The 24770-nt window shown below is 42.5% G+C and overlaps 1 protein-coding gene across 10 annotated transcripts in view; it reads left to right on the top strand.

Moving 5' to 3' along the window:
* Positions 1 to 24770, top strand: part of ST3GAL3 (ST3 beta-galactoside alpha-2,3-sialyltransferase 3) — a 174714-nt gene that overhangs the window by 103532 nt on the left and 46412 nt on the right. For all 10 annotated transcript variants that reach the window (XM_040072438.1, XM_040072440.2, XM_040072437.2 and 7 more), the window contains 2 exons: positions 12604 to 12667; positions 20404 to 20499. In XM_040072438.1, coding sequence (XP_039928372.1) covers positions 12604 to 12667; positions 20404 to 20499 — 160 coding nt within the window. The remainder of the gene's footprint in view (positions 1 to 12603; positions 12668 to 20403; positions 20500 to 24770) is intronic.

The following is a 24770-nucleotide window of genomic DNA, read 5'->3' as shown; positions in this document are numbered from 1 at the left end:
GAAGCATTTTGACCCTGGCTGACAGAGGACCTTGTAGCAGCTTTGCTGACAGCAGGAGTGAGTTCAAACTGGTATGAAGTACCTTTAAGTCAGTAATTCTCTAAAGAACAGGAAAGATGCCTTGGGTTTGACCACTGATACAAATCTTCATCTTCTTCTCATAGAATTTTATAGTTGGGCTGCTTATTTACTTATATAACAAGCAAGGAAAGTATGTTGAGATGCTTTAATGATAATTTTAATCTGCCCTGTCCTCCAGCTGGAGTGAGACAGCAGGGCCTGTGTGTTGGGTGTGCTGTGGGAAAGCAGGAGTGTTACCTTGGTTTTTTTGAGCTTTTTATAGCCTTTTTGATTTTCTTAAATGGAGTCAGATCTTTTTAGTTATTGTACAATATTAAGAGCAGTTTTCTACCTTTTCCTACAGATATAACATAAACAAATCCTTTGTTTTTCATTCTCTGTCCTTTGTTTGCATATTTCTAACCTGAAAACAATTGTAACTGACGGTTTAGCCACTTGGCTGAGGGGTGAAAAACCCCAGAAGCCAATCTTCTGCTGGACCCACAAATGTATAAAAAGTAAGAAATAAGACAAAGAGGCTCTCTCTCCGCCCTGACTCGGTTTGAGCTGGATCAGAGAAACCTCTGCTCTGCAAAACCGCTTGTCTGCATGTGGCTGCTTTGTGTGTCTCGGTGACACAGGAGTGGTGGCTGTTGGATGAGATGGGAGCCAGTAGCCCACCCAGAAGATGATGTGTTTTGGGGTGACAAGCTCCTACCTGTCCTGCAAGTGCTATCACCAGTGGTGGTGGAGCAGAAGGCTTGTGCTCGCTGCAGTGATTTGCCGCAGACTATCTGAGGTCCTGTGTATTTAAGAAGTTTTTGTGGCATTGCATCAACTTGGAAGAGGTTTTTTCCACTGACAAACTCAAGATTACGGATAATCCTGGAGGAATTGAAATACCTGGTGGAGAAAGAGCTGCAGCCGCAGAAAGCTTGGCTGTGTCTCTCCCTGGAAGCAGGTGTCGTAGCTGTCCGAACAATCTCTGATCAAATCAAAGGCTCTACTGGCAAATTGCTTTTGGCTTGCATCAGTTCCCTTCTTTGTTTTGTCCATGCCTTGTCCAGTCAGTCTTTTGCAGCTCAATAGGAAGCTAATTACTGTCCTCTAAATCAGCCAGCAGAGTTTGCAGCAAAGAACTGACAGTGGCAGCACAAGTGGGAGGCTGCTATGACCACAAGAGGGTTTGTCCCCTTCTAACCAGCACACAAGGTGTATAAAACTAGGGCAAGGTGCCTGGCCAGTGTGCAAGTTACATAGGGTGTCAGCTAGACCTAATAAAAATCATTCCATTAAACTGGATCCAAATGGAGAAATGCACCAAAAGAGAGTGACAGAACGGCTCTGGCAGCCTTCTCTCTGGGTTTGTTGCCAGCTTGTATCACCACTGCAATGTTATGTAAATCTGGGGGTTTTTTATATTGGATTTCCTCAGTTAAAAAGACAAATGAGAAATTGCCATTATTTAAATGGCTGTGAGCTGAAGCCATGGGATAGAAACTGTTGAATAGGTTATTTTTTTAACACCCTCCTGGGACTGAATTTTGTGCCAAATTTCAGTCTGGAGCAAGTTCTGTGTGTGGGAGGGTTGAATTATAAATCTGTGTAGCCCTGGATTTCTAATGGCCGTGCTGACAGGCTGTGAGTCCTAGCGATGCGAATGGCGCCCTTTCATGTTACACATCACTTGGAATTCTTGCATCAGTCTTTTCTGGCTGTCCTATGGGATGCATTTGGGCTCAGACGACTGATTGGATGATGGGATCAGCACCTCATTTGGGCTTTCAGTCAGGGCAGTCTAATGATACCCAAACAAATGATCCAGGCAGGCAGCAGCGGAGCTCAGTCACGTGCTGGTGCAAGGTGAAGACTGTCAGGGCTGGGATGTGCATGGGAAAAGGAGTAGTCAGGGTGGCTGAGGAAGTGCAGAGAGATGTGGCTGTGTTGAAACAGACAGGGCAGGAGCTCTGCTCTGTGTTACACAGCCCCGTGGCTGTCAGCTGGGATTTCCGACGTGCATCGCACTGGGAAAGGCAGTCGGTGTTTATAGACACTGACTGCAGCTGAGTTGGTGATGGGAAGACCTTGCTGAGAACTGTGGTGAATATCACCTGCTGTTTTAAAGTCACTGTGATCTATTCCAAGTGCAAAATGGCTTTTTGTCTGTTTGGGTCTTTTGGGGTTTGCGTCTTTTGTGTGTGAAATACAGCTACAGGATTGAGCTCGCTTTCAGTAATGCTGCATGTTCCAAGGAACTTCTAGAAACTAATCTGTGGTAGCTTGAAATTGCTACAGTTATGAAATCAAGGGATTCTTAGCAGCTTGGAAGCTAATCCACCATTTCTGCTTTCTCTTGTTAAAGTTTCTATTCTTACCTAAGTTTTGCTTTGCTTTGTCTCTGAAAATGAGCTGAATGAAGTCCTTTTTTATCCATCACTTTGTGTTTACTGCTCCAAGAAAGGACAGTTCCAAGATTGCAAGAATGAGTCTTGCAATATTTAGGGGAAAGCAGCTTTTGAAGAGTATTGTCTACTGGGCTGCACTAATTTGGAATAACAAGTCTCTATAAATTGCATGTAAAAGAGTAGAAATGGTACAGAAATTTTCAGGGCAGGACTACTGCTCTTTAAAGGTTATCATATCAAGGAGACAGCAGTATGCTGATCATTTTGACACAGTCCATCAGAGATTTTCATTTCCTTCAATGAGAATCTGATTGTAAAGACAGTTCTCCTATCTCCAGATGCTTAAAAGTACTCAGTACAACACAGAAAGTTTAACAGTGTTTCTTTGTGAAAGATTTCTCGCTCCTTCACTGCAGTGGTTATTTTCTGATTTGGCCATTAGCCCAAGCAAGGGAGTTTTTATGGGCAGAGTGCTCCATTCTTGGCAAGAGCATTTGTGTGTAGAAGCCCTCAAGGTGAATATAGTCCTGAATATAAAAGTTTTTAGACTTTTCCCTGAATGCTGCTGGTTGTGAAATGGACTATTGAGGTAGGAATACTGCACATCCCGTGTCAGATGGGAAGCTGCTGCTATTGTCAGTTAACAGCCTTAGTGATTATTTGCATGCTATGAAAGAGGCGCAGAATAAGCAGGTGGCAGCCTGCTTTATGAGCAGGGCTTTCTGAGATGAGGTGTGTGGTATGAAGTCTTGTGCAAAGTCTTGAATAGTGGTTCTCAGAGTCCTCAACTAGGTATTAGAAATAGATGAAGAGGAACTTAAGAGCAGCTGTTGGACCTTTTTCTTAACCTGTCTTAAATGGGTAGAGTTTTAGTATATGTTGTAGTTATTGACTCTGTTCACCAAAGATCCGGACCAAGGATTGGTCTTAATTACTTAATCACAGTGCCCAGCTACTTGGGGCAAATGCTGAGGTGAGAGCTGTCAGGCGTGTTGGAGCTGATTCAGCAGGTTGAAGATGTTGCTGCATTCATCATAGATGTCTGTAGACCTTGTGGAAACTCTGGTTTCCTCTGTGTGCAGAGAATAGGGGAAATAATAGGTATGAAGAGGTGTGATCATGTTTTGACACCATAAGTGGTCGCTACCAGTATCTAGTTTGGCATTCATGTAACAGTAGATCTAGGTTTTGCCCAGTGACTTCTGCAGCTGGTTGTGAACCTATGAGATTATATTGCAGAATCTGGATGAAGATTTTCTAAATGAGGAATGACTGTGTTGACAAACAGACCAGTGTCATGTTTGACTGCACTTACTTTTAAAAGCTGAGATTGTCTTTTGCATCAAACTTGTCTCCTACTGTGGGATTTGACAGAGTCTGGAAACGGGATGGGCCACTCTTTAGTGCTTGGAAACGATGACTCCGTCTCTATTAATAAATAAAGCGGTTGTCCTGTGGTCGTGAATGCTGTTGAGCTCATTGTTCAAACAGATTAACTCCCTGCCCGCCACAAAAATAGAGTGGCTATGTCCAGGCTTCCTATCAAGAAAGGTCACTGGCCTGTATTAGCCTGTGAATGCGTGAGAATTGTAGAGGAGGATGTTTGTTGGCCCTGGTGAGCACATCTGGGACTGTGCTAACACTTTAATAGTATGGACTTGAGTGGGGCCGTGCAAGCCCATGCCCTACTGCCCATTTGTTTACTGGTGTGTTTATAGCCAAAGTGAGGAACACGATGAAATTGGTCAACTCTCACAGTTGTCAAGAGGATCAGACTGTTACAAGAAGTTGGAACTCTAAAAGCTTCAAATGTCAAGAGTTCCTGTGGGGGACAGCTCCAGCTGCCGAGCACCCTCCTGTGTCCCAGGCTATTGTTTTGGCATTAACTAGGATGTTGGAGTGCCTCCCATGTTTCACCATTTGCAAGGGTGTAATTTGCTTGTAGGAATTCTTTCCCAGCACCCATCAAGTCAGTTGCTGCAACTTTTTTCTGTGAGGAGCAGGGAGACTGCAGCAATCTTGGGTTCTTAAATGAGCCACATGGAGGGGTTTTTTTTTAATCTAAATTGAAATTTCTTCTTTTGGATTTGCACCCTTTTCTAGCAGTGTTTTGATCAGTGTAATTATGGAGGTATGAATATGCCTATGCTGTCCATGTAGTTGCAGAGATTCTCTAGCATGTGCACTGCTCTCAGGGTTAAATTTGTCAATGGATAAGCAATGGAAAAATTGTTTATAGTGTTAGTAAGATTATTAATCCCAGAGGGCCTCCTCCCCAAATTTACCTCTGTAGCTAAAGCAAAAGGAAAGAGTTATTTGGAGAAGGGCAACAAACAAGACCGGAGAAATACCTGACTATTAATAGAATTTCTCAGTACATGTGGTTGAAGAATATAAAAGGCTTTCATAAGAAAGAGTAGCTAGTATCTGGCATCCTCTGCGTAACGAGGATGGGAGAGTTGCTGCAGTTTTGGGTTTTTTTGAATTTAAGTAGAAACATATGGCACAGCATACATAAAAAACTAAACAGACATGATCAATGTCATATCTCTTCCATGCATTTAGTCAGTAATTGTGTCACTGCTTAGCAGTAATTTTAAGTCTTCACTTCTACCTCCTCAGTTGTCTTGAGCAGAGAGGCTGCTTTGTTGGCCCTGAATCAGTTTGTCTTTGAAGGTGATAGTTATTTCTTAGGAAGTGATTCTGTTGTCACCATCTCAGAATTTCCCTCCCATCAAGACGCTAGGAAGCAATTTCTTCCCAATGGTGTTAAGAGAATATTAAGAACATGTTTGAAATGTTACAGTTTTATCAAATGTAATATGAACTACTGGCCAGGAGACTTTGTATTTTTGCTTGATACTGGAAGGATGTCTGGAACTGGTGACACATTCAGTGACAAAGGACTTAAGTCTTTGTCCAGACCACCAGTGCTAATGGATGTATTGTGCAATGATTAACTGTTCTTGTTCTTGGTTTTATTTGGATGTTTTCTTTTGTGTCAGTGCTCCTGGGAAAAGCCATGGTTCAATGCTGCTCAGCAGTTGTTCAGTAGTCTCTTGGGACAGAGGTCATTCATCTCCAATGAAAATGTTGAGTTTTCAGGCCTGCAAAAGTTGGCATATCACAATGTTATTGGGAGAAAATCTCCTCTCTTTTTATGCATGCTCTTTTCTTGCATAGCTTTTTCTTTTACATTGGCTTTCTTGGCATGAGCAATACTTAATCTCTGAGAAAACATATCCACTTGGACATGACAATTAAAATTTACAGCTGATTCAAGGAAAAAAACATTAGAAAAGTAGGTATTTTCCAACCTAATCTTCTCACACTTTGTAGAGACTGGAGTACCACATGCAGACACCTTGCCTACTTTTGACTTGGTTTGAGTGAGGCTTTTTATGCTTCAATTCTCCAACTTTATCCTCATTTTGTTAGTGGTACTCTGTTGTACAGATGATTTTCCTCCTATAAGCATTCTTTCATTCTTCATGTCTTGTTCCTCTAACAGAAAAGCAGAAGCACAAGCATATATAGCCATTAGTTCTGTTCAGAGTAGGTATTAACAAAATTGTTGTTTCTTCCTGAGTTGGAGGCACATTTCTGAACTAGATTCCATCAAAATTTTGCATTTGACCAAAATTGGTAATAGTTGCCATTATCATGTGGGAATATAGATATAAAAATGTTGATGTTTCCCCAGGGAATTTAGCTCATTTTATAGCCTAAAGAAATGAAATGAGTGGTTTGAAGGGGACAAAAAGTTGAACATTTCAGAAGAGGTAGAGGGTTCACTTTTCTTTACTAAATAAAACTTCTAAAGGGAGTTGTGCATTTTGCAGTTAAACCCCTTCTCATTCTTGAGCTCTCATGATGAAAGTACAACAGCGTAGTCCCTTTTTTCAGTCAAAACTGATGCTTTGCTGTGCATGTGCCTAAAGAATAGTTCTGCTCCCAACTCACTGAGAAGGGAGATGGAAGCCTTAAGTTTGCAGTTGATTGGATAACTCCATATTGGAGTTCTTCACAGAAGTCTTGAATTGCAATGGAAACGTGGATATCATATTATTTCTGTCTTCTGCCTCCTGAAGAGAAGAGCAGATCTTCTCTGGCTCTTGTGTTTTGAAGTGCCATTTATTAATGTCTCTACAAGTGTCAGAAGAATTAGAAATCACTGTAGTAGTTACTGAGTTTTTTGTCCCTGAAGATATTGCCTTTTGATGACCTTTGAAGGGTCATCAGAAATGTAGAGCCCTCTGTAACAACTGTATTTATTTTCCTGTTTGTCTTTAACCTGCACACTGTGAATATTTCAAGGACTGTTTTTATTTCGTGTGAATTTGCCTCTTTCTATGGACTTTATTGCTTCCTGTTCATTGAACTCAAGTTTAGATCAAAATTGTTAATGCATGGTTATTGCAAAATGTTGCCCATTTTTTTGCATAGTTGTTTTTTAAATTAATGTTCCAACTTTCCCTGGAATTATGTTGGGAACTAAGCTTGTATTCTCAAAAAACAAACTCTTGGTTGTGAAGAAAAGCTTAGGAAAAAAAATCCCTGAAGGCTTCAAAACGACGATGTAAATGAAGAGTCCAAATGTTATGTATTTTATTTATATCTTGTTATAAAAAAAGGCCTTAAGGGCTTTAATGGAGCTTACATCTAATGCATGCCAGGTTCTTCTAAAATTGCTAGGGAGGATACCATGCACATTCAGTCTTTTCTTTTGTTTTGTGTCTAGGCAACAGTATACGCCTCTTGTCTTAATGCCATTAAAAATCATCAATGGAGCTCTTGGGAGGAGTGGCAGCTTTAAATCCTGTTGTTAGTAAAGTGTATCTCCAGTAAACCACCAAAATTTTGTACAGCTCAGGAAACCACTGGCTTGTATTTACACATGAGTTTTGATCTGGGGACAGATTCCTCAGTTTGTAGTTAGCTATTTTTGAGAGCCAGTTCACATGTTTGCAATGCACTGCTAAATGCCAGAATTCTTCATAGCTGCTTTTTCCTGCCTTGACCTCCTAAAGTTGTCTGATCAATAATAAAAGGAAGTGGTGCAGGGAATTTCAGGCACATTGTGATACCTGTTGTAACCACTGGATTACCAGCTTCACAAAGGTACAAGTAATGTTGGCTGTCTACAGCTGGACATGGTGTTTCTGGAGGAGAGAACAGAATATGTGGTGAGACTTGGGTCCGTGGCCTCGTGCTGGGCATCAGGGTGGCAAATCATAGAATGAGTCTGGTTGGAAGGGACCACACTGGGTCATCTCATCCAACTCCCTGCTCCAGCAGGATCATCTCAAATCACATTGCACAAGATTGTGTCCAGATGGTGCTGGGATATCCCCAATGAGGGAGGTCCCACACCCTCTCTGGACAGCCTGTCCCAGTGCTCAGTCACCTGCACAGTGAAGAAGTTCTTCCTTTTATTCAGATGGAACTTTCTGTGTGTCAGTTTCTGCCTGTTTCCTCTCATACCATTGCTTGGCACTGCTGGGCTGGACCTGGTCCATCCTCTGACACCTCCCTTCAGACACTGACAGATATTGATTAGGTCTCTTCTCAGTCTTCTCTTTTCACCTCTGAACAGGCCTGGCTCCCTCAGTGTCTCCTCATAAGGGAGATGCTCCAGTCCCTTCACCATCTTTGTTGCCCTCCCCTGGACTCGGTCCAGGAGCTCCATGTCTCTCCTGTCCTGAGGAGCTCAGAACTGGACACGGCACTCCAGATGCAGCCTCACTGGGGTCAAGCAGAGTGGAATAGTCACCTCCCTTGACCTGCTGTAAAGATCGTTCCCCATCGATGTAAAAACTTTTCTGTTAAAGGTCATTCCTCAGCTCCCATATGGAGCAAGACCTTAAGATAAAAAAATGCTGAAGGAGGAATTTTATACAGTGCTGAACTTTTGGGTAGTGTATTGAAAAAAGTGTATGCACTGGCTTGTGCTAAGAACTTGTTTATAAATACTGTGATTTGTTTAATCCATAGCATTGGTAGTGTTTAGTTTACTCTCCCCACAAAGCTGACACACACGTGGCATTCTGTTATTATGGGACAGGGACCCATGTGCAGAGTCTCCTGGCAGACTTTACAGCATGTCAGTCAACCTCACTCGAGTCAGTCTATTCCCAGAAGCTGGAGCTGATGCCCAGGACCCTGCAGAAGTGCTGGCTGGAGAGGTGGCAGCTGGGTGACCACCTGTGGAGATGGGCACTGGCCACAGCTCCCAGGGCAAACACGCAGCACTGCAGCAGCACGCTGTTCCCTGGCCCTGAGGCAGGGTATTCACACTCTGCTGGCAGCAGGGCTTGCTGGGCTTTGAGGAAGGTGCCTGGTATAGACAACCTGAGAAATTACAGCCTCTTCCCTTGGCCACTTGAGAGTGCACAAACACTCCAATTTGTCTGCTTTCATGGCAGGAAGAAGGTAGATCCTGCAAGATGCCTGCAGTAAGCTCTGTGGACGGGGAAGGCCTCCCATCTTTCTTTGGTGATACAAGCAAGAAATTTCTGCATTAAAGACAACAATTTTAAGTGTTGTTGACATTTACAATGAAGGTCTCCTCCATTCCTTCACATAAATAACAGAGAAAAAGGCTAGAATTGAGACTTAGGCTGGTTCTCACTGTGTGGTCACTGTCTGCCTAATTTCTAACTATTTAGTTTTTCCAAATGTCTGAAAATTTCAGGGTCAACCTGAAGTCAAGATGTACTTGGGTTCAGAGAAATCATGCAGTACCGAGCTCGCTTTTGAATCTTCTGATGTTATAAGGCAAAGTTGATAGAATATGTCAAGATAACTCAGGATTCTTAGATAAATGTAGTCAACTCCTTCTCTAGATGGGAGAAAAATGTGCAGAGGCTTTTTGCTTTGTTTTTATAGTAATAGTACATGCATAGTGGTTGATAGCTGAATGGGTTAAATAATCTCCACTCTCCCCAATTATCTAAATTCTCCATGACAAGAAAAAAAATATAATAAACAGGCTATGGCTTCAGGAAACTGGTTGCTTGCCCTGCTGGTGTGTTCATCTAGACAACTTGACCTTTCTTTTTGTCCTTGCAAAATTTCTTTCAGTCCTTGACTTCCAGGCAGCAGCTGTGCACAAATCCTGTTACTTGAACCAGGAAGGAATTTTTCTTTGTAATATTTGTTACGTGTACTTGCACCCGTTACTATCCCTCAGTACGTAGATGTATAAGGCAGACTATACTCATCACCCGTTCAGTTCCTTACCCTGGAGAGAGCGTGTCTCATCAACTGACTTTGCATAATGCACCTGCTTTCCTGGTGCCCAATTTTCTTTTGTCACAGCCTGGAGATGAGCCCTGCTTTGTTTCCTGCAGGTTACTCATATCTGTGATAGTACTCTTTGCTTGCCCCAGCTGTATTTAAAGATCCTGCTAGTGGTTCCTTATTGTTCCTTACTGCTTTGTGGTCTTGTGCAAGGTTGCAAATCAGCCACAGCAGCATATGGTGATCCTTCAAACTTTTCCCCAGGAAAATACAGAAACTCCTGGAGGAGATCTTGTCTTTCCATCCTAGCGCCAGCATCAAGGTGCAAGTGCATGTGCCCACCTTAGCAACAGTGTTGTGGAGTTCCAGCTCAACCAGAAAGATCCAGTGCCTGTCCCCTGCCCCAGCCATTAGCTTTTCCTGGCTTGTAGCTCTCGCTCCTAGCTTCCAAAAAGAGGGCTAGACCAGATGAATGTGATGCCACCTTCATTCCTGCTGTGAGTGAACACTTGACAGTGGAGTACTTGGTCTTGTATTGAGCTTCATTCAGCAGTTTTGAATAGTAACACTGAGATTTCTGCAACTTCCAAACTTTTTGGATGCCATGTATTGTTTGACTCCGGTGTCTGCTGAAGAGCTGTCTCCTATTTGTCGTTCATAATCTCTGCTGAATGCTCGATACTGTGGTTTTGTTTTTATTTGGGAAGCACCTCCATTCCAAATGCTGCCATATCCACTCCTAAAATAGTTTTATTTCACTCCTGAGCATTCACTAAGAAGGCATTGCTAATTATGTGGCATGATGAGTAAACCGGAATAATTTGAGTGCTCAACTGTATTCTTTTAATGTTCTTTCTAAAACAGTCCATCGGACGGTCTCCAAGTAGTGCAGGGTGTAACTTGTGGGTGGTAGAGCAAACCTGGCATAACAAAAGCCTGGTAGATGGGAGGTTGCAGCCCTTGGCATGCAATCCTTTGATCTCTTCTCTGAGAATGTGGGAAAACAATGTCAATAAAGTATGCTGTCCAGCAAAAGCCAAGGTGTGAAGCAGGCCAAGGAGAAGACTGTGGCATGGTGCCATTAAGGGGTCACAGCAACCTACTGCTGTTACGGCAGATTTAGGGGAATAGCATTCCTGTTGGAGGGGAAGCCTGCTGCCTGTGCACCAGAAGAAATTCTTTAGATGAAAGAAAATTAAACAACGCCACTATTTTGTTATCAAAGTTGCTTTTACCCTTATAAATTGCCTCGTCCTTTACTCCACTCCAAACTATGGTGTTCTGAAAGTAATTACACTCCCCAGCTTGTAATGGTTGGCAAGTGCTGTCAGTGCTGCCATGTCAAAAACTTCCCCAAATCTCAAAGTAATTGTCAGAGTTTTCTGTTTATCACCTTCATGTGTCTGTCCAGCTTGTTGTCAGGCTCAGAGCCCTTTGGCATATGGGCTGCCTTGAGTTCCTGTGTTTTTCCCACACATTTGTCCCGTTGTTGCTGAGGAGGGACACAGTGAAGAACGAAACTCTTTATTTGAAAGGGTCTCCCCTAATTGTGCCAATTGCAGTAATTAGTGTCTGTCAGGAAAGATGTTCAAGTTCGATGTAAAAACATCACTTCTTGTCAGTTTTCTTAATGTTTCTATATAAATTTTAATTTTTCATAAAGAAATGAGACTTATTTGTTTAATTTGAGTGGTGTTTCCTAAGAACTTTTGAACTAGTTGACTGATACATATAAGGATATTAGAGTTATTTGCAATCTCCCAAGCAAAGATGGAAGGAGCCTAGTTGTTCACAATTTTTTCCAGTATAGATGAAACTCAGAGAAGCCATATTCAAAATTGGGAAGGGGAAGTGATTGAATTTCCATATATATTGAGGAGGATTCTGAGCTCATGGAATAGAAATCATTGCATGTTACCAGATACAAAGAACCTATACCTGACATATGAAATCCCTGATTTGAAAACAGTTAAATAGCAGAAGAGAATTTCAGGGAAATATATCTGTTTGCTTTGGTTTTCTTCTCCTCTTAGGCATCTGCTGAAGAGCACAGTTAGAGTCAGGATTTGGGGGCAGATGGACTTTCTGTCAAATCCAGTACAGACATTCTGAAGTTACTGGTATATTTGTAAATACAGACTAGCCAGAGCCTTGCTGCTTCCTGGCCCTGGTAAAGGAGTTTGGACCTCTCTGGGGAGAGAGGTGGAAAAATTAGGGACAAATGACAAAATCTAGAGGGAAGCAGATTCCAAAGTTTCCATAGCCGATAAAATTTTTTGTATGTAATCATTGTGCTTCTGCAGCTTAGTGCATTTGTTTTGTGTGCGTGCTGTTCTTGCGTAACTTACATCATCTGGTTGCTGCAGCATTCACGGAGTATCGGTGTAGGCTGCAGTTCCATGGGCATTTCTTCATGCAATTGTGGTGCTTTAACTGAAGAAAGACAGTCTGAAAGTAACCCACAGAATAAAAAGCATCCATTTAAACCTGGTTCTGTTCCTGCATCCAGTTCACCACTCAGCCGCATAAAAGCTTTTCTGAAGGCAAGCAGTGACAGTGATGCTGGCCTTTTCATGTCTGAAGTGTTTGTGAAACTGCCATCTCAGGGCCCTGGATATGAAATCACTGCTATAAAATGTACGATGTTTGTTCCCTGTGACACTCTCCATGCAAGGCAATTACACACGGCATCAGAATTTGGCACATAACGTGTCTTTGCAGGCTGTGTGTGAAGGTCATTGTCCTGAGAAAACAGGAATATTCAACTTAGTGTTCATTCCTAATGAGAACCTTTCAGTTCCTTCAAGTAACTGCTTCAGATGCTTTACACCACATTGATTCTCATTGCCATTAGAAGTGAGAACATGTTCCTGATGTCTTCTTCCTTTCTCCTCAGATAATCTGATCAAAGCCATCCTGTCAGCAACCAAAGATTATCGTCTAACTCCAGCTCTTGACAGGTAAGATGAGTCCTTCAGAACAGAAGGAGTAGAAGTGATTCCTTTCCATATGTCCTAAATAAACTGTTAGATATTTTTTGCCAGAAATTGTTGCCAGTACATTTGGATGAGGATGAGTAAATCAGAAGCTGAAAACTGAGTCCTCTTTATAGTAAATCTGTAGACTCTGGAGACCTCTGTTAAGTCAAACATAAGTAGAAAAAAGCATTTAGCTTTTGACTATTTCCTAATCTTTTGTTTCATATATTGTTACAAGACGTTCTCTTGCCTCATTTTCAAATAAGTAAATAGCAGATTTTCAATAACCACTTTGCTCTTTTCCAGCCTTTCTCACAAAGCAACAAGATCACAAGAAACTTTAGAAAGAAAGAAGGGACTGGCTTATTTCAACAATGTTTTTTACTAATACCTCACTCTCAAAGTAGGAATGTTTGGTTGTGTTGGCCAAGCCTGTGGAAGGATGAACAGGATATCAGTCTCCTGGGTCCTGTGGTATTTGAATTGATGCCTTTAGAAGCTCCTTTGATTCTTTCATTCTGTTGTAAATGTTGTTTCTGAAACTTATTGGCATGTTTGCAATCAGCCTCCCAATGATAGTCCTTTGGTCCTTCCTATCCTTGCTTTTCTGTCATTCCTTCCATTTGTCCTGCAGGTTTGGTTTGGTGCCACCTCCTGAATTAGGGGTAGCTTTTTTCAGAAGCTGTCAGAGGTTTTTACTCTGGGACATGAGCTCTTTTCAAAGTCCTGGTAATACTTCTTTCCAGTGGTATTTGACCCAGGCTGACAACACAGTTCCTGCTTTCTAAGCACATGGGTTTTATTTCCTGGCCCAGCTCCTCTGCTGCCCACTTTTCATGACAAAGTTCATAAGCTTTTCCAGCCTTTCCATAGGTCTCCATGTCTCTCATGCTGATTGTAAAGCTTGCCTGCTGTAGTTGGGAGTTACTATCTGTATGGAAGCTTCTTCTTAGTCTTTCACAGTTCTGTGTGTTAATTGAGGTTTCTTTGAAGTTTGCCTTGCCTCAGAGCAATGCCAGATAGGGTTAGCCTTCAGACTTCTGATTAATTTGAAAAATTATGTCCAGAAGATAAAACCATTTTACGAATTATCTTCTTAGAGATTTTGCACACAACTGAGTCTCATCCGTCTGGGGTTTATCTCCGTTCTGGTTGAAGAGTTAAGATTTTAATCTGTTGAAAAATCCACATACAGACTCTTTCAGAAGGTTGCTCATATGAAATTAGTGTTAACAACAGGGGGCAGGTGGAAGATTCTTGCAGTGAAGGTTAATGTAGTTGTGACCCTTGCTGCTCACCTGTTTTGTGAGGAGTAGAATGTTTCACGCTTTTTAAAAGTAATTTTTCAGGAGATTCTGTAACATAACCACTCTAGCATGAGCTGCTTACTTTGGTTTGTGTTCTTTATAACGGGTTTGGTGCAGAGATAGGAAATATCTAACACTCAAGCCCCGTGAAATATATGCAAAATCCCTGAGATACCAAGTGCAAATGAGACCTCAGGAACAGGCTAGACATTTATTTCTGTGGTACTACAGTAACAAGGTTTGGTGGTGTGTAAACACACAGATATCTTGGGGAAGTACTGTTTCCTTGGGAATCGTGAGAAAGCTGTATCGGTGGATGTTGGTTGTGTAGAACATATGCATCACAATCAAATACCTTCCAAAGCCCTTCCAAGTGAGCAGGTCTTAGGAAGGATAAACATAGAAGTGTGTATGAAAGAAAGGGACTCAAGAAGGCTTGGGACAGCAAGCTGCAAAGTGAGAGCCTAAAGGAGGAGGTGGATGGAGTTGCAACAGAGGAGTTATTAGGAGAAAGAGCTTGAGAACTGTAGGAGGTGTTAACGCTGCCATAGTGCTGCTGTGGTAAACCAGCTTGGTGGTTTACCAAGATGAGGACTTGGACAGCATTCCTGAAATGTTCTTCAGCTGTGGTCATCACTGAATTCCAGTGCTGGCAGCAATGGGTATCTGCCATTTGGGATTCCTAAAAAGTTGATGGAGAAGACTGGTGGAGGAAGGTTAGCTCCTTTCTCATCTTGTCTCAAGCTCCAAGCAGATCCTAACAGTTCCCCCCCATGGCAGCACCAGTGTGCCAGGGGCAGAGCCTTGAGTTTAGCTGCTCCCTTCCTGCTCACTGGTCAAGGAGAAAGTCTAGACTTCTCCCTTTTGCTCAGCACCTTGAAGCAACTGGAGAAACCCTGACTTAGGGAGCCTTGAAAGGTCCCTTCCAACCCCAACCATTCTTGGTTCTGTGATAAAGGACTGAGAAAATGTCTTATTGTGGAAGAATTAGGTAAGAGACACAACCTAAGTCTGTGAGGTACAAGGGGCCTGGCTTGGGAGATCTTGTGGAACCCTTCCACTTGTAGGCTCTTAGAAGTCTAGTGGACTGATTCTAGAAGCAGGAAAAAGGCTCCAGGTTCACCCTCTTTTCAGAATGGAATTACACCAATGTTTTCCCTGTTGGCAAAACCAGTGAAAGAAGCCATATTTGATACTGCTGCTGCCTTTCTTGTGCTGCCGCTATTGTTTGAAAAGGGACTTTAAAGTGGATCAGTGAGATGATTCCAGTTTACAAGTTCTTCTCCCAACCCAGGTCATTCCAGTGACTTCATTGCCAGAGCTCCCCTCTCACTGAAGAGTTGTGTGGGCACAGAGCTGAAATGGCAGCAGGAGAGGCGGAAGCTGGGATGGGTGGGGAGGGTGAGCACTGCCCAGCCCACTGGAATAAGTGTTCATGTAACTATACACTGAAGGCAGCTTTCCCAGGGGAAGGGTGGGAGAGGCAGGAAAGGTGAGGTCAGAGCAGTGCGTGAGAGCATAGGAAGCAAAGAGAGGATTAGAGTTGTGTGGTGGAGGATCTCTACACCAAGCCTTTGTGAAGCCACCCGAGCTTCTCCGTTTCTGTGCACCTTCACAAATCTGGTCCTTGACAAGTCGCATTCACTTGCCTCTCATAAGCCCTGGAAATTAACTTGTTTGTTTGATTATTCCTGCGCTAAAGGGCATCCTGATGTACCTTTCCTGACACAATGTACTGACATGGTGCTGAAATGAGGCAAACGTGATCCTTCCGGGTATGCGTGCACTTTTCATCATCACACAGCAGCTTTGCCAGCTCGCTTCAGCTAATCCCTCCATTGTGTTATAACTAGCAGCAGCTGGAGGGCATGTGAACAAAGGCTGTGGTTCTCACCTGTAACACAGTGTACATGGTGCCCTGCTTTCTTCATGGCTCCTTACTACAGCACCGTTGTGTTGAATAGTAACCTGCTCCTGCTCCAGGACAGGGGTGGGTAAAGCTGCAGTCATGTTCGGGAGGGTAGCTACAACTCACCCCTGAGCTTGTCCGGAAAAGTTTGGAGATCCAGGGTTCTTTCTCTAGAACCACTGACCTCTTTCTTCTGAGCTGGCGTGTCTTTGTCCCTAACAAGATGTCAGTGAGCCTCATCTTTGAAACTTCTTGCCCTCCGTTGGCTTTTCCAGTCCCACTTATATTGCTGACATTTTTATTGCTTGATTTAGTGGCTTTTCCAGTGGCCTGTCCCTCATTCTGCAAATGGATCAGGGCCTGGTTTATAATTCCACAGCCCATCTGCTGGCTGGACTTCAGTGGATTTTTGTGTTACATCTCTGTGGTGATGACATGTAAATTTCCTATGAAAAGACATAAATATAAAAACCGGACTGACTTTTTTTGTATTGACTCCAGCTGGTAATGAAAGAAAACTGAGAGTTTGAGCTTACAACTGTCACAGTCTTTACTAATGCAATATATTACCTGAACAAGTGCTGAAGGGATTTGATAGAACAAGAGAGGTGTGTGTGTCCCTCTGGTACAGGTTGATAGCACCCATTTAAGTAACAGCAGCCAGATCAAACCAGAATATAAGCTTCCTTAAGCACCAGCAGCCCTGAAGATGTATGTTTTAATTATTCTGTTATATCTTTCCTCAAAGCCTTCAGATCCAAAGTTGCGTAAGGAAAAGCTTTGTGGCTTTTCTCCCCTGGCAAATCCCTAAAGCACTTTGATAAGAGAGAAGAGGAAATAGGAATTGCTACAACGCATACATGTGTTTACAGTTCTATATTGTTCAAGAGAATCTGAATGAATCCTGCTTTTCATGTGGATGAACTGAACCTTGGAGTATCTGTGTCAAGAGTCTGTACATCTGGCTGCAGCTCCCAGCTTAGGGCTTTTGGGAGTATCTGTTGTGGAAAGCCCATGACCGTCCTTCATACCACCCTGGTAGCAAACTGAAACGTGGGCTGTGTCTGATGTGTTCAGTCCTTGAGCTCTTCTGGAAAAGAAATAGGGCTTTGACATACTGTGTAAACAAGCACAAAGGTGTTTGCACACTTCTTTGTGGAGAAACAATTGAGCTGTAACTGATGCTGCTTGCACTGTGTATTTCTTCACCCAGAAACTTGCCTGGAGCCAGCAATGACTGTGCAGGTTTCCCATGCTCAGGCACAATCAGTAGACAGAGTACATTTGAAAGAAATTTAAGCTGTTAGAAGATCAAAGATGAGACCTTAGGGTCAGAAAGTTACTAATGAAAAATCTTATCTGCAGACTTAAGGAAAAAAGAGTATGCATTTAAATGTGTCAGAGCCACAAGGGTAGTAGAGTGGTTGGGATGTGAAGCTGGGCAAAAGTGATTAACCTATCAATTATGATGAGTAAAGGCAGAACCATTCAATTAAGTATTTGTTTTACTTTGGGAGTGAAGATAGATGTCTTATTTTACAGCAACAGTGAAATACTTTGTGATTTAGTAACTACAAGGATATTAAATGACAATTATATATATTTTAACGTTAGCAAGCATTGAAGAGTGTTTAAAGAGTTAAATAAAGAATTCTTTTTGTTATTACTGTTTGCTTTTTAGCACTTCTTGGAATGTTTGATAGAATAGGAAATGTTATGCCATTCCTGGAGAAATTTGGTAGATAATAAAGAGATAACTGTAAATTGGTTTGGTTTTGCAGGAAAAATCCTGCAGAGGACAGAGCCAGGTTGGCAGCATAACTGATGTTATGTTACTTTGGGTTCATGGAAATTAAATCTTGCTATGTAGAAGATATATTTTTAGATGAACTAGAAGCTTGAATGATAAAGGTAAACTTTTAGAGGCCCACATTAGTTATTTGTCTCTGTCCATTATGTTCTGATTCTATATTACACCATTTAGAGGTATCCTTTTTAGGAATAGGATATGTTACACAGCTTTAAAAAGTTATTGTCAGGGTTGAGAATTAATCCTTTAGTGACACTTCTAGTGTAATCCTGCTGGCAGGTGTTCACAGGGGCTGAAACCAGTTTGCAGTATGTGTGAAATTTCACTAGGAAAATTTGCCAGAACCAAAGACTGAGAAAGTAACGAGCAGGAGGGCCAAGTCAGTGCTGACTATTTTGTTGCATCCTTCACTGGCGCCAAATCAAAAATCAGGCATCACAGAGATAACAATGCAGGTCATGTTGAAAAGATGAGGATTATATTCTGCAAAGCAATGACTGTAAGAACAGGATTGGAATGATGTAAGTAAAATCTCTGTGTAAAAGGCAGTCTGCCTTGAGCAGCATTAGCTCTGCATGCTGGTCTTCCAGAATCCATACTTTGGAGATCTGGGGAGAAGTTGACAATCGTTCAGGGAGGTACTGCAACTGTGACTCAAGATCTAGAAGAGTTGCCATACCGTGCAAGATGTGATGAGCTCACTCCAGTTTGTATGGTCTGAAGATTAGGAGTGGGGTTTGATCAGTCTATGAATCCTCTGTGGGAACAGGGCCATGAAGCTGCTGGAACAGCTTTGGCTGGTGGAACTGGTTCTTTTATCTCATGTGCAGCCACTCATGCTCACCAGTCTGTCCTGTGAGAGGCAAATGTTTATACACAGTGCTTTGTCAGTAAGTGGATCTCATGCAGATGTGGAAGGGACTACTGACAGTAGATGGTGCTTTAATTTAGCAGAAAAGCGAAGAAAGCGATTATGTGGTTTGAGGTTGAAACAAGCAGATCTGTATTCAGAACTGGTAAGAACATCCTAACAATAAGTGGGAAAAGGATAGAGCAGAGTGCCTGGAGCTTGCAGCCTTTGGATTTTAGCATGGTATTTTTCTTCAAAACAGAAAATTCAAAAGGAGTCATTAGCTGAGAGCTGAATAGAGAAGGTACAGTATTTCACCCAGCAGTCTGTTGTTTAAGAGGTCAAAATAATCAGCAAAAGAGTGTATTTCCTTCTGAAATATCACTTGGCTGGAACGGAACTATGTCTCTTTCTCCCTCCTACAGCACCTTTTCTTTCAAGGTTTTGACAAATCTTTTACCATCTTTGTCGCTCATTTTGGTGAACTTGGGGCTGACTCTCCCTTCCCTCTTTGTCACAATATACTCCTTGAACTGGATCTTGTGTTCGATTTCTCTTTGTTGCCAGAACTGGTTTTTAGTTTTTTAGCTATGCCATCATCTGTAAAATTCTTTTTCTATTGTGGTTTGATTATCACAAACACACATGGTTCTTCAGCCTTTGGGGACACTGGGCTAATACGTCCATCTGCATGAGGAAGTTTTTTCTTTTGGAAAGGCTCAGATCTGCAGTGGAACTTCATCTGGGCAGGGGAAGCTGTTCCTGAGCATTTCTTGGTGCTGTTAATTCTGCACGTGTCTCCAGCTGACGGCTCTGTCAGCAGAGTGACCTTCAGTGGTTTAGCTGAGTCTTTTGAGTGCACTCCAGCCCTGCTCTGCAAAAAGGGACCCCACATAAGCAGAGCTTTCCTGATGCTGGCTCTTTAGACTTATCACAGAGAGGACAGCCTAGAAGTGACCAGTTGACTGTGCCTGGGACTTAGGAAGGCTGCCTAGTTCAGGGATCTGCTCCAAACAACTGATTGCCTTGGACCCTTTCCGAAAAAGGCTCTGCAGACACGTATTCCTTCAGTGAACTACCGGAGCTGGAGGCACATTGCCAGAAGAGCCAGCTGCGTTTGGGATTAGATGGCTGGAAAGAAGTCCTTTCTCTGTCTTCAAAACAAAATCGCTTTTTAACATCTGCTGCAGAGAGTTCTCGTGACTCAGGGTTCCACGAGAAACTGTTCTCTTCCTTGTCTTTCCTGTTTCTTTGTTAATTAAGGTTATTTTCCTTCCCTTTTCTCGCCTGTTGTGTCTCCATATATGTTTCCTACTGGACAAACATGGGAGGGGTCTTTTTTTCCTCCCGATTTAATGTTTTTCTGTTTCTTTAAGTCTCATGATAACAGCAGCAATTTTGCTCTCAGCAAGGTGAGCACACCCCAGATAACCTGGCAAGATCTGCCTGCACTCATAAAATTGCTTGGAGAGAAGACTTCCTCACTAAGCCTTTGGTTTATTGTCATTTCAGTGCTGAATGAATAATGAGATGGTTCAAGTAAACAGATGGGTTTGATTCCAGCCCATCATACCAGGGGTGTGCAGGGAGAGGAGCTGCTTGTCCTGACAGCTCATCTCATTAGGCCACACGTGGGGTGAGGTGTTGAAAGCAGTTTATCACATGTAATGCCTGGGCATGACGAGGTGAGCTGGGGATCAAGTGTATCTCTGTCCCCCTCTTAATTCTTAGTATGTGCAGAGGTTTCCTGTAGTTCTCAGATGCATGCAAACTAAATATGTGCTCTCTGTGTGTTTGAAGTTCTGTTACAAAAATCTCTTCTCTCCTCTGTTTCTTCCACAGTCTCAGCTGCCGGCGATGTATTATTGTGGGAAATGGTGGAGTACTTGCAAATAAGTCATTAGGGTTAAAAATTGATGACTACGATGTTGTCGTCAGGTGAGTCTTTGACATCACGGTTCTTGTCACATATTCAGCTTCTGTATCAGTTCACTTGCTATGCAGGCAAACTTTAACTGTACGAGTGACTTTATCCCTTTGTATGGAAGCATTAACTTACAGGGAGGGTAAAAATAGACATGAGCTGAAAACAGTTTGTTTTAAATGATGATGGCATCAAAGGGCAAGGGCATTCCTCAAGCTTTCTCTTTTCCAGAGCTTCTTGGGAATGTGATCTCTGGTATGATATGACTTGAACCTTCCCTTCATGGCTCCTTTCTAAAAGCTGCTGCTTTTGTGATACCCTTAGGTGGTGAAGCAGTAACTCATGCTGTTGGATCTGCTCCCAGGTGTATCCCTGTGGTGGCTCAGGAGAGTCTTATTGGTCACACACGCGCAGCATTCCCCAGGAAGTGCACCTCACAGTTAGGATGGGCAGGACTAAGAGTGAATAGGATGTTAGGAAGCAGGAAGCCTCTATGAGAGAGGACCCAGCAGTGATTAAACACCTGTAAGTGTGCCCTAGAAGCTGGCCATACTTTGGCTCTGTGTCACTGCAGATGACAATGTTGAGTTAGGCAGCAGAAGCAGAGTGGTGGGAGTGCAAAGGACCACAGTCAGAGGTAGGACTTCTTGCTCTTGCTGAGGATCTGGATCATGGCCATCTCAGAATGCTTGAAAAACGTACTGATATGTGAAATCACAGGTCTAGTCATAACTCTTAGTAATAAATCTGTCAAGTCAGGGAGGCGTTCTGGGTGACTGGAGATTAACAAACATAATACCTGTACTAATGGAGAGTGAGAGAGTGTGCGTAGGAGGGAGGGAGGATGTGCTCTGGGGAACTACAGACCCATTAGTCTGACCTGAAAAAAAAAAAAAAATGCAGTTTTCCATCAGGTTTTGAGTCATGAGTAACAAAATAGTACGATGGTAAATAATAAAAGTGGGATAAACTGCAATGTAAGTTTATAAAACTGGTTTAACATGGCCTAAGTTGGGGGTTTTTTTCCTTAGTAAGATAACTGATTTTGTATTAAAAGAAATGTATCTGATATAATCTCTCTCAACTTTTATCAACTTTAAGATGTGGTGAAAAATAGCAGATTCTTAGCTAAAGGTAGAAGGAAGAAGGGGATTAATAAAAGAATTTAAAGCAGGTACTATTTAGCATGGTCTCTATTCTCTCCCATGTGTAAGGAATGAATAGGACATACAGAGAGAAATAAATATCTTCTAACTCTGGTCAAAAAGACCAAGAAGATCCCTTTCAGTCTTTGGTTCCTTTGAATAGTTACCTGCTTCTCCATCAGTATGCTGGACACAGGAATGGCTGTTCAGAACAGGACGAAATTTTTACAGCCCTTCTCCTAGTTCATCCCACTATCAGTTGCTAACAAAGAGCTCTTACTCCTCGTCATAGTTGGGTGACCTGTAGTTATTTCAGCTGAGTTAAAATGTAGTTTATAGCCTTTCCTTGGGCTCAGATTGTTCAAAAAGTAGCAAAAGAACAGTTTCAATCCATCTGGACTAAGCCACCCACTAAGATTTACATCAGAAAGGCCACTACTTAATTTCCAAATGAAAAGTTCAACCTTTTCTCTCCACATCAGTAAATCTGTCAGCTTGCAAGCTGAGAGGATAAGAGGGCAGCTAAGCACCTGTGCTGTTGGGTGGGACGGATAGAGAGAGAAGTCAACTGTAAAGGTTAAATGAAGCCAGGTGCTTGGATATGTATCCAACTGCTTGCTTTATTCCTGTGGAAGCTGTGGAAGTCCCATGTATTATAACATCCTTTTTCATATGCTTCAGAACTCCTTTGAAGGGTGGTATTTAGGACCTAGGGAATGAATTTTAAATGAAAAAATGTGGTACGTTTGTGGACAAAGGAGTGATCCAGCAGTATGTGGAGGTCTTTGATGCCTCCCATGTTACCATGTGAAAATTGCTAATTGCAGCAAGAAATTTTGTTCTTTGCAGTGAAGATAGTTCAATTCAGCTTTGTCAGTTCTAAGAGAGCTTGGAGTGAGTTACTGTTTTTCTTTAGCTAGACCTTATCAGATTTCTTCAGACCTTATGCAGATGTTCTTCCCAGCTGTCACACCATTTACCTGGCAGGATTTCTTGCAGCAGCCAGTCATCAGTGCTCTGAAATGCCTCCTTAGAATAGACTGCAGACTGGGCAAAGGTAAGTGTGTATCAGAAATTCCTGATTAGAACCAGAGAGGGATTCACCTGATGGTGATACTTGAGCATCTGAAAGAATCTTCATGGTGCCAAGGTTAGGAATTAGTGTCTCCGTATGTAATCAGTGAATATAGACAGGAAAACACTCTGGAACTTCTTGTGGAGAAAAATGCCTGTCCATGGGCAGTACAAGGAGGCCTGATGTCCTAACTGTGGTTTTCCAAGATTTAACTGTGTTTATAACCACCAGTGCATCCTGCCTGGGAAGGGGTTTGAGCTGTGGAGTCTGCACCTTTGTGGACATGGGCTGTGTCTGCCAGAACTTTCCATGCTCCATTACCTGCACTGCCCTCGGGGCGCTGCCCCTCGACCTTGCTGGTGCTGGCTCCATCCCTGTGGCTCCATCAGCAGCTCACACTCGGGCGCTTTGCTGGAGACCCGAGTTCATTTCTCTTGGGGAAATGGTTTGATTTATTTCATGTCTAGATATGAAGTAGGGCTCCCAAGTTTTGGGAGTGTTGACAAAATAAGCAGCAAAACAGTGAACCCAGCGGCTGGGGATGGGAAAAACCCTGCCAAAGAGCTGCACAGTGACGTTTGAAACAACTGCAGACACCTCCTCATCCTAAAGAAAACAGATGAAAATATGTAAAACTAGCTTTCTTTGCAGAGTGTTGATGGTATTGGTAGTATTCTGTTACCTCTAGAGCCTCATGCTTTTGCTTTATATAAGGTCATCTGCCCCAAAGAGACACAACACCTTCAAGTTTAAATGCTGCCCACAGAAGAAGTGGGTGATGTGTGAATGCACCATCAGCAACAGAGGAAAAAGCAAGGGATCAGCCTGGCTGGGAGCACTGTACTCAAGTCTAGTTCCTCAGAGTCAGGCTACAAAGGGTTTATAAACCATGTAAAAAGACTTCATCTGCTGTATTAATTGCGGTGGTGCTGATTCTTAAATTGTTTTGCCTTTAATATTTTATCCCTGATGATAAAATAAGTATTTTTGCTAAAAATGCCTAAGAATGTATTCCTCTAGATTTTTAACATAATTTCAGATTTTATAGAGATTTTTATTCTACTAAAAAGTTCTGCAATGTAAAATGCTTACCCAGGCTGGAAAAGACAAATCTAGATTCTCATTAACATTCCTACATGGCAAAATCTGCAGTCCATAAGCACTTTCCAGTATATTGAACTACACCAAGTCAAGAATGCTGCAATAATTCAAGCAGGCAATCCTGTGCCATCGGAGGCTGCTGTTTGATGTCAGCAAGATTTGTATTCCAAGTTACATGGAATTTCCTCAGATTTGGACTTTTAGTTTTGAATAGAAATTCTGAAAACTTCAACATCATGAAAGTCATCATTGCTGTTCATGCCAAAGCAGTTTGCTTTTTCAAGGGAGAAAACTTTGTGCCTGAGAAATGTTTTAATGAAAGCACAGCTAAATACATAGCATCTCCTCGGAAATCAGTGAGTGTCCCTGAGAGCAAAGCTGTGTGGCTGCTTGGGTGTTTTCAGAGTGGGATGAACTTCCACAGCAGAAACTCGGAGTTGTTGGGGCTGCAGTGGTGCTGAGCCTTGTCCCAGCCCAACCTCCTCCTTTGTGCTGGCATTGCAAGGCAACTCCCCCTCTGGATGGGCCACTTTGGGGAATTGAACCAGGTGTGGATTGTTCCTATGGGAATTATTAGTTGGCCTATCTCCCTATGCAGCCTCACTGAAGCTGAGTGGTGTAAGGTCCGGGCTGGGGTTGGAAAATGAGGCCAGTTTCAGTTTGTTTAAACTGAGGAAGAGCCGCATCATCTCTTTCAGCACGGCCTTGCAGAACCCAACTCACACGTCACAGGAGCAATGGGCTGTTAAAATATTAATGCTTAGTTCGTTCGCTTTCCTTTTCCAAAGCCTCCGACCCTATTTAAATCGCAGGAGATGATATGCAGAAATGGTTTGTATTATATTCAATGATAGAATTTATGTAACTTCTAATTAAGCTGTTGTCACTCGGTACAAACCTTCCTTAAGTGTTTGTGATGAAAAAGAGTTAACATTTGCTACTGTAGCAGCTGCTACAGGGGGCT

Source organism: Hirundo rustica, chromosome 9 (assembly GCF_015227805.2).
Source record: "Hirundo rustica isolate bHirRus1 chromosome 9, bHirRus1.pri.v3, whole genome shotgun sequence".
NCBI lineage: Eukaryota > Metazoa > Chordata > Aves > Passeriformes > Hirundinidae > Hirundo > Hirundo rustica.
This window is presented reverse-complemented; position numbering and strand designations above follow the sequence as displayed.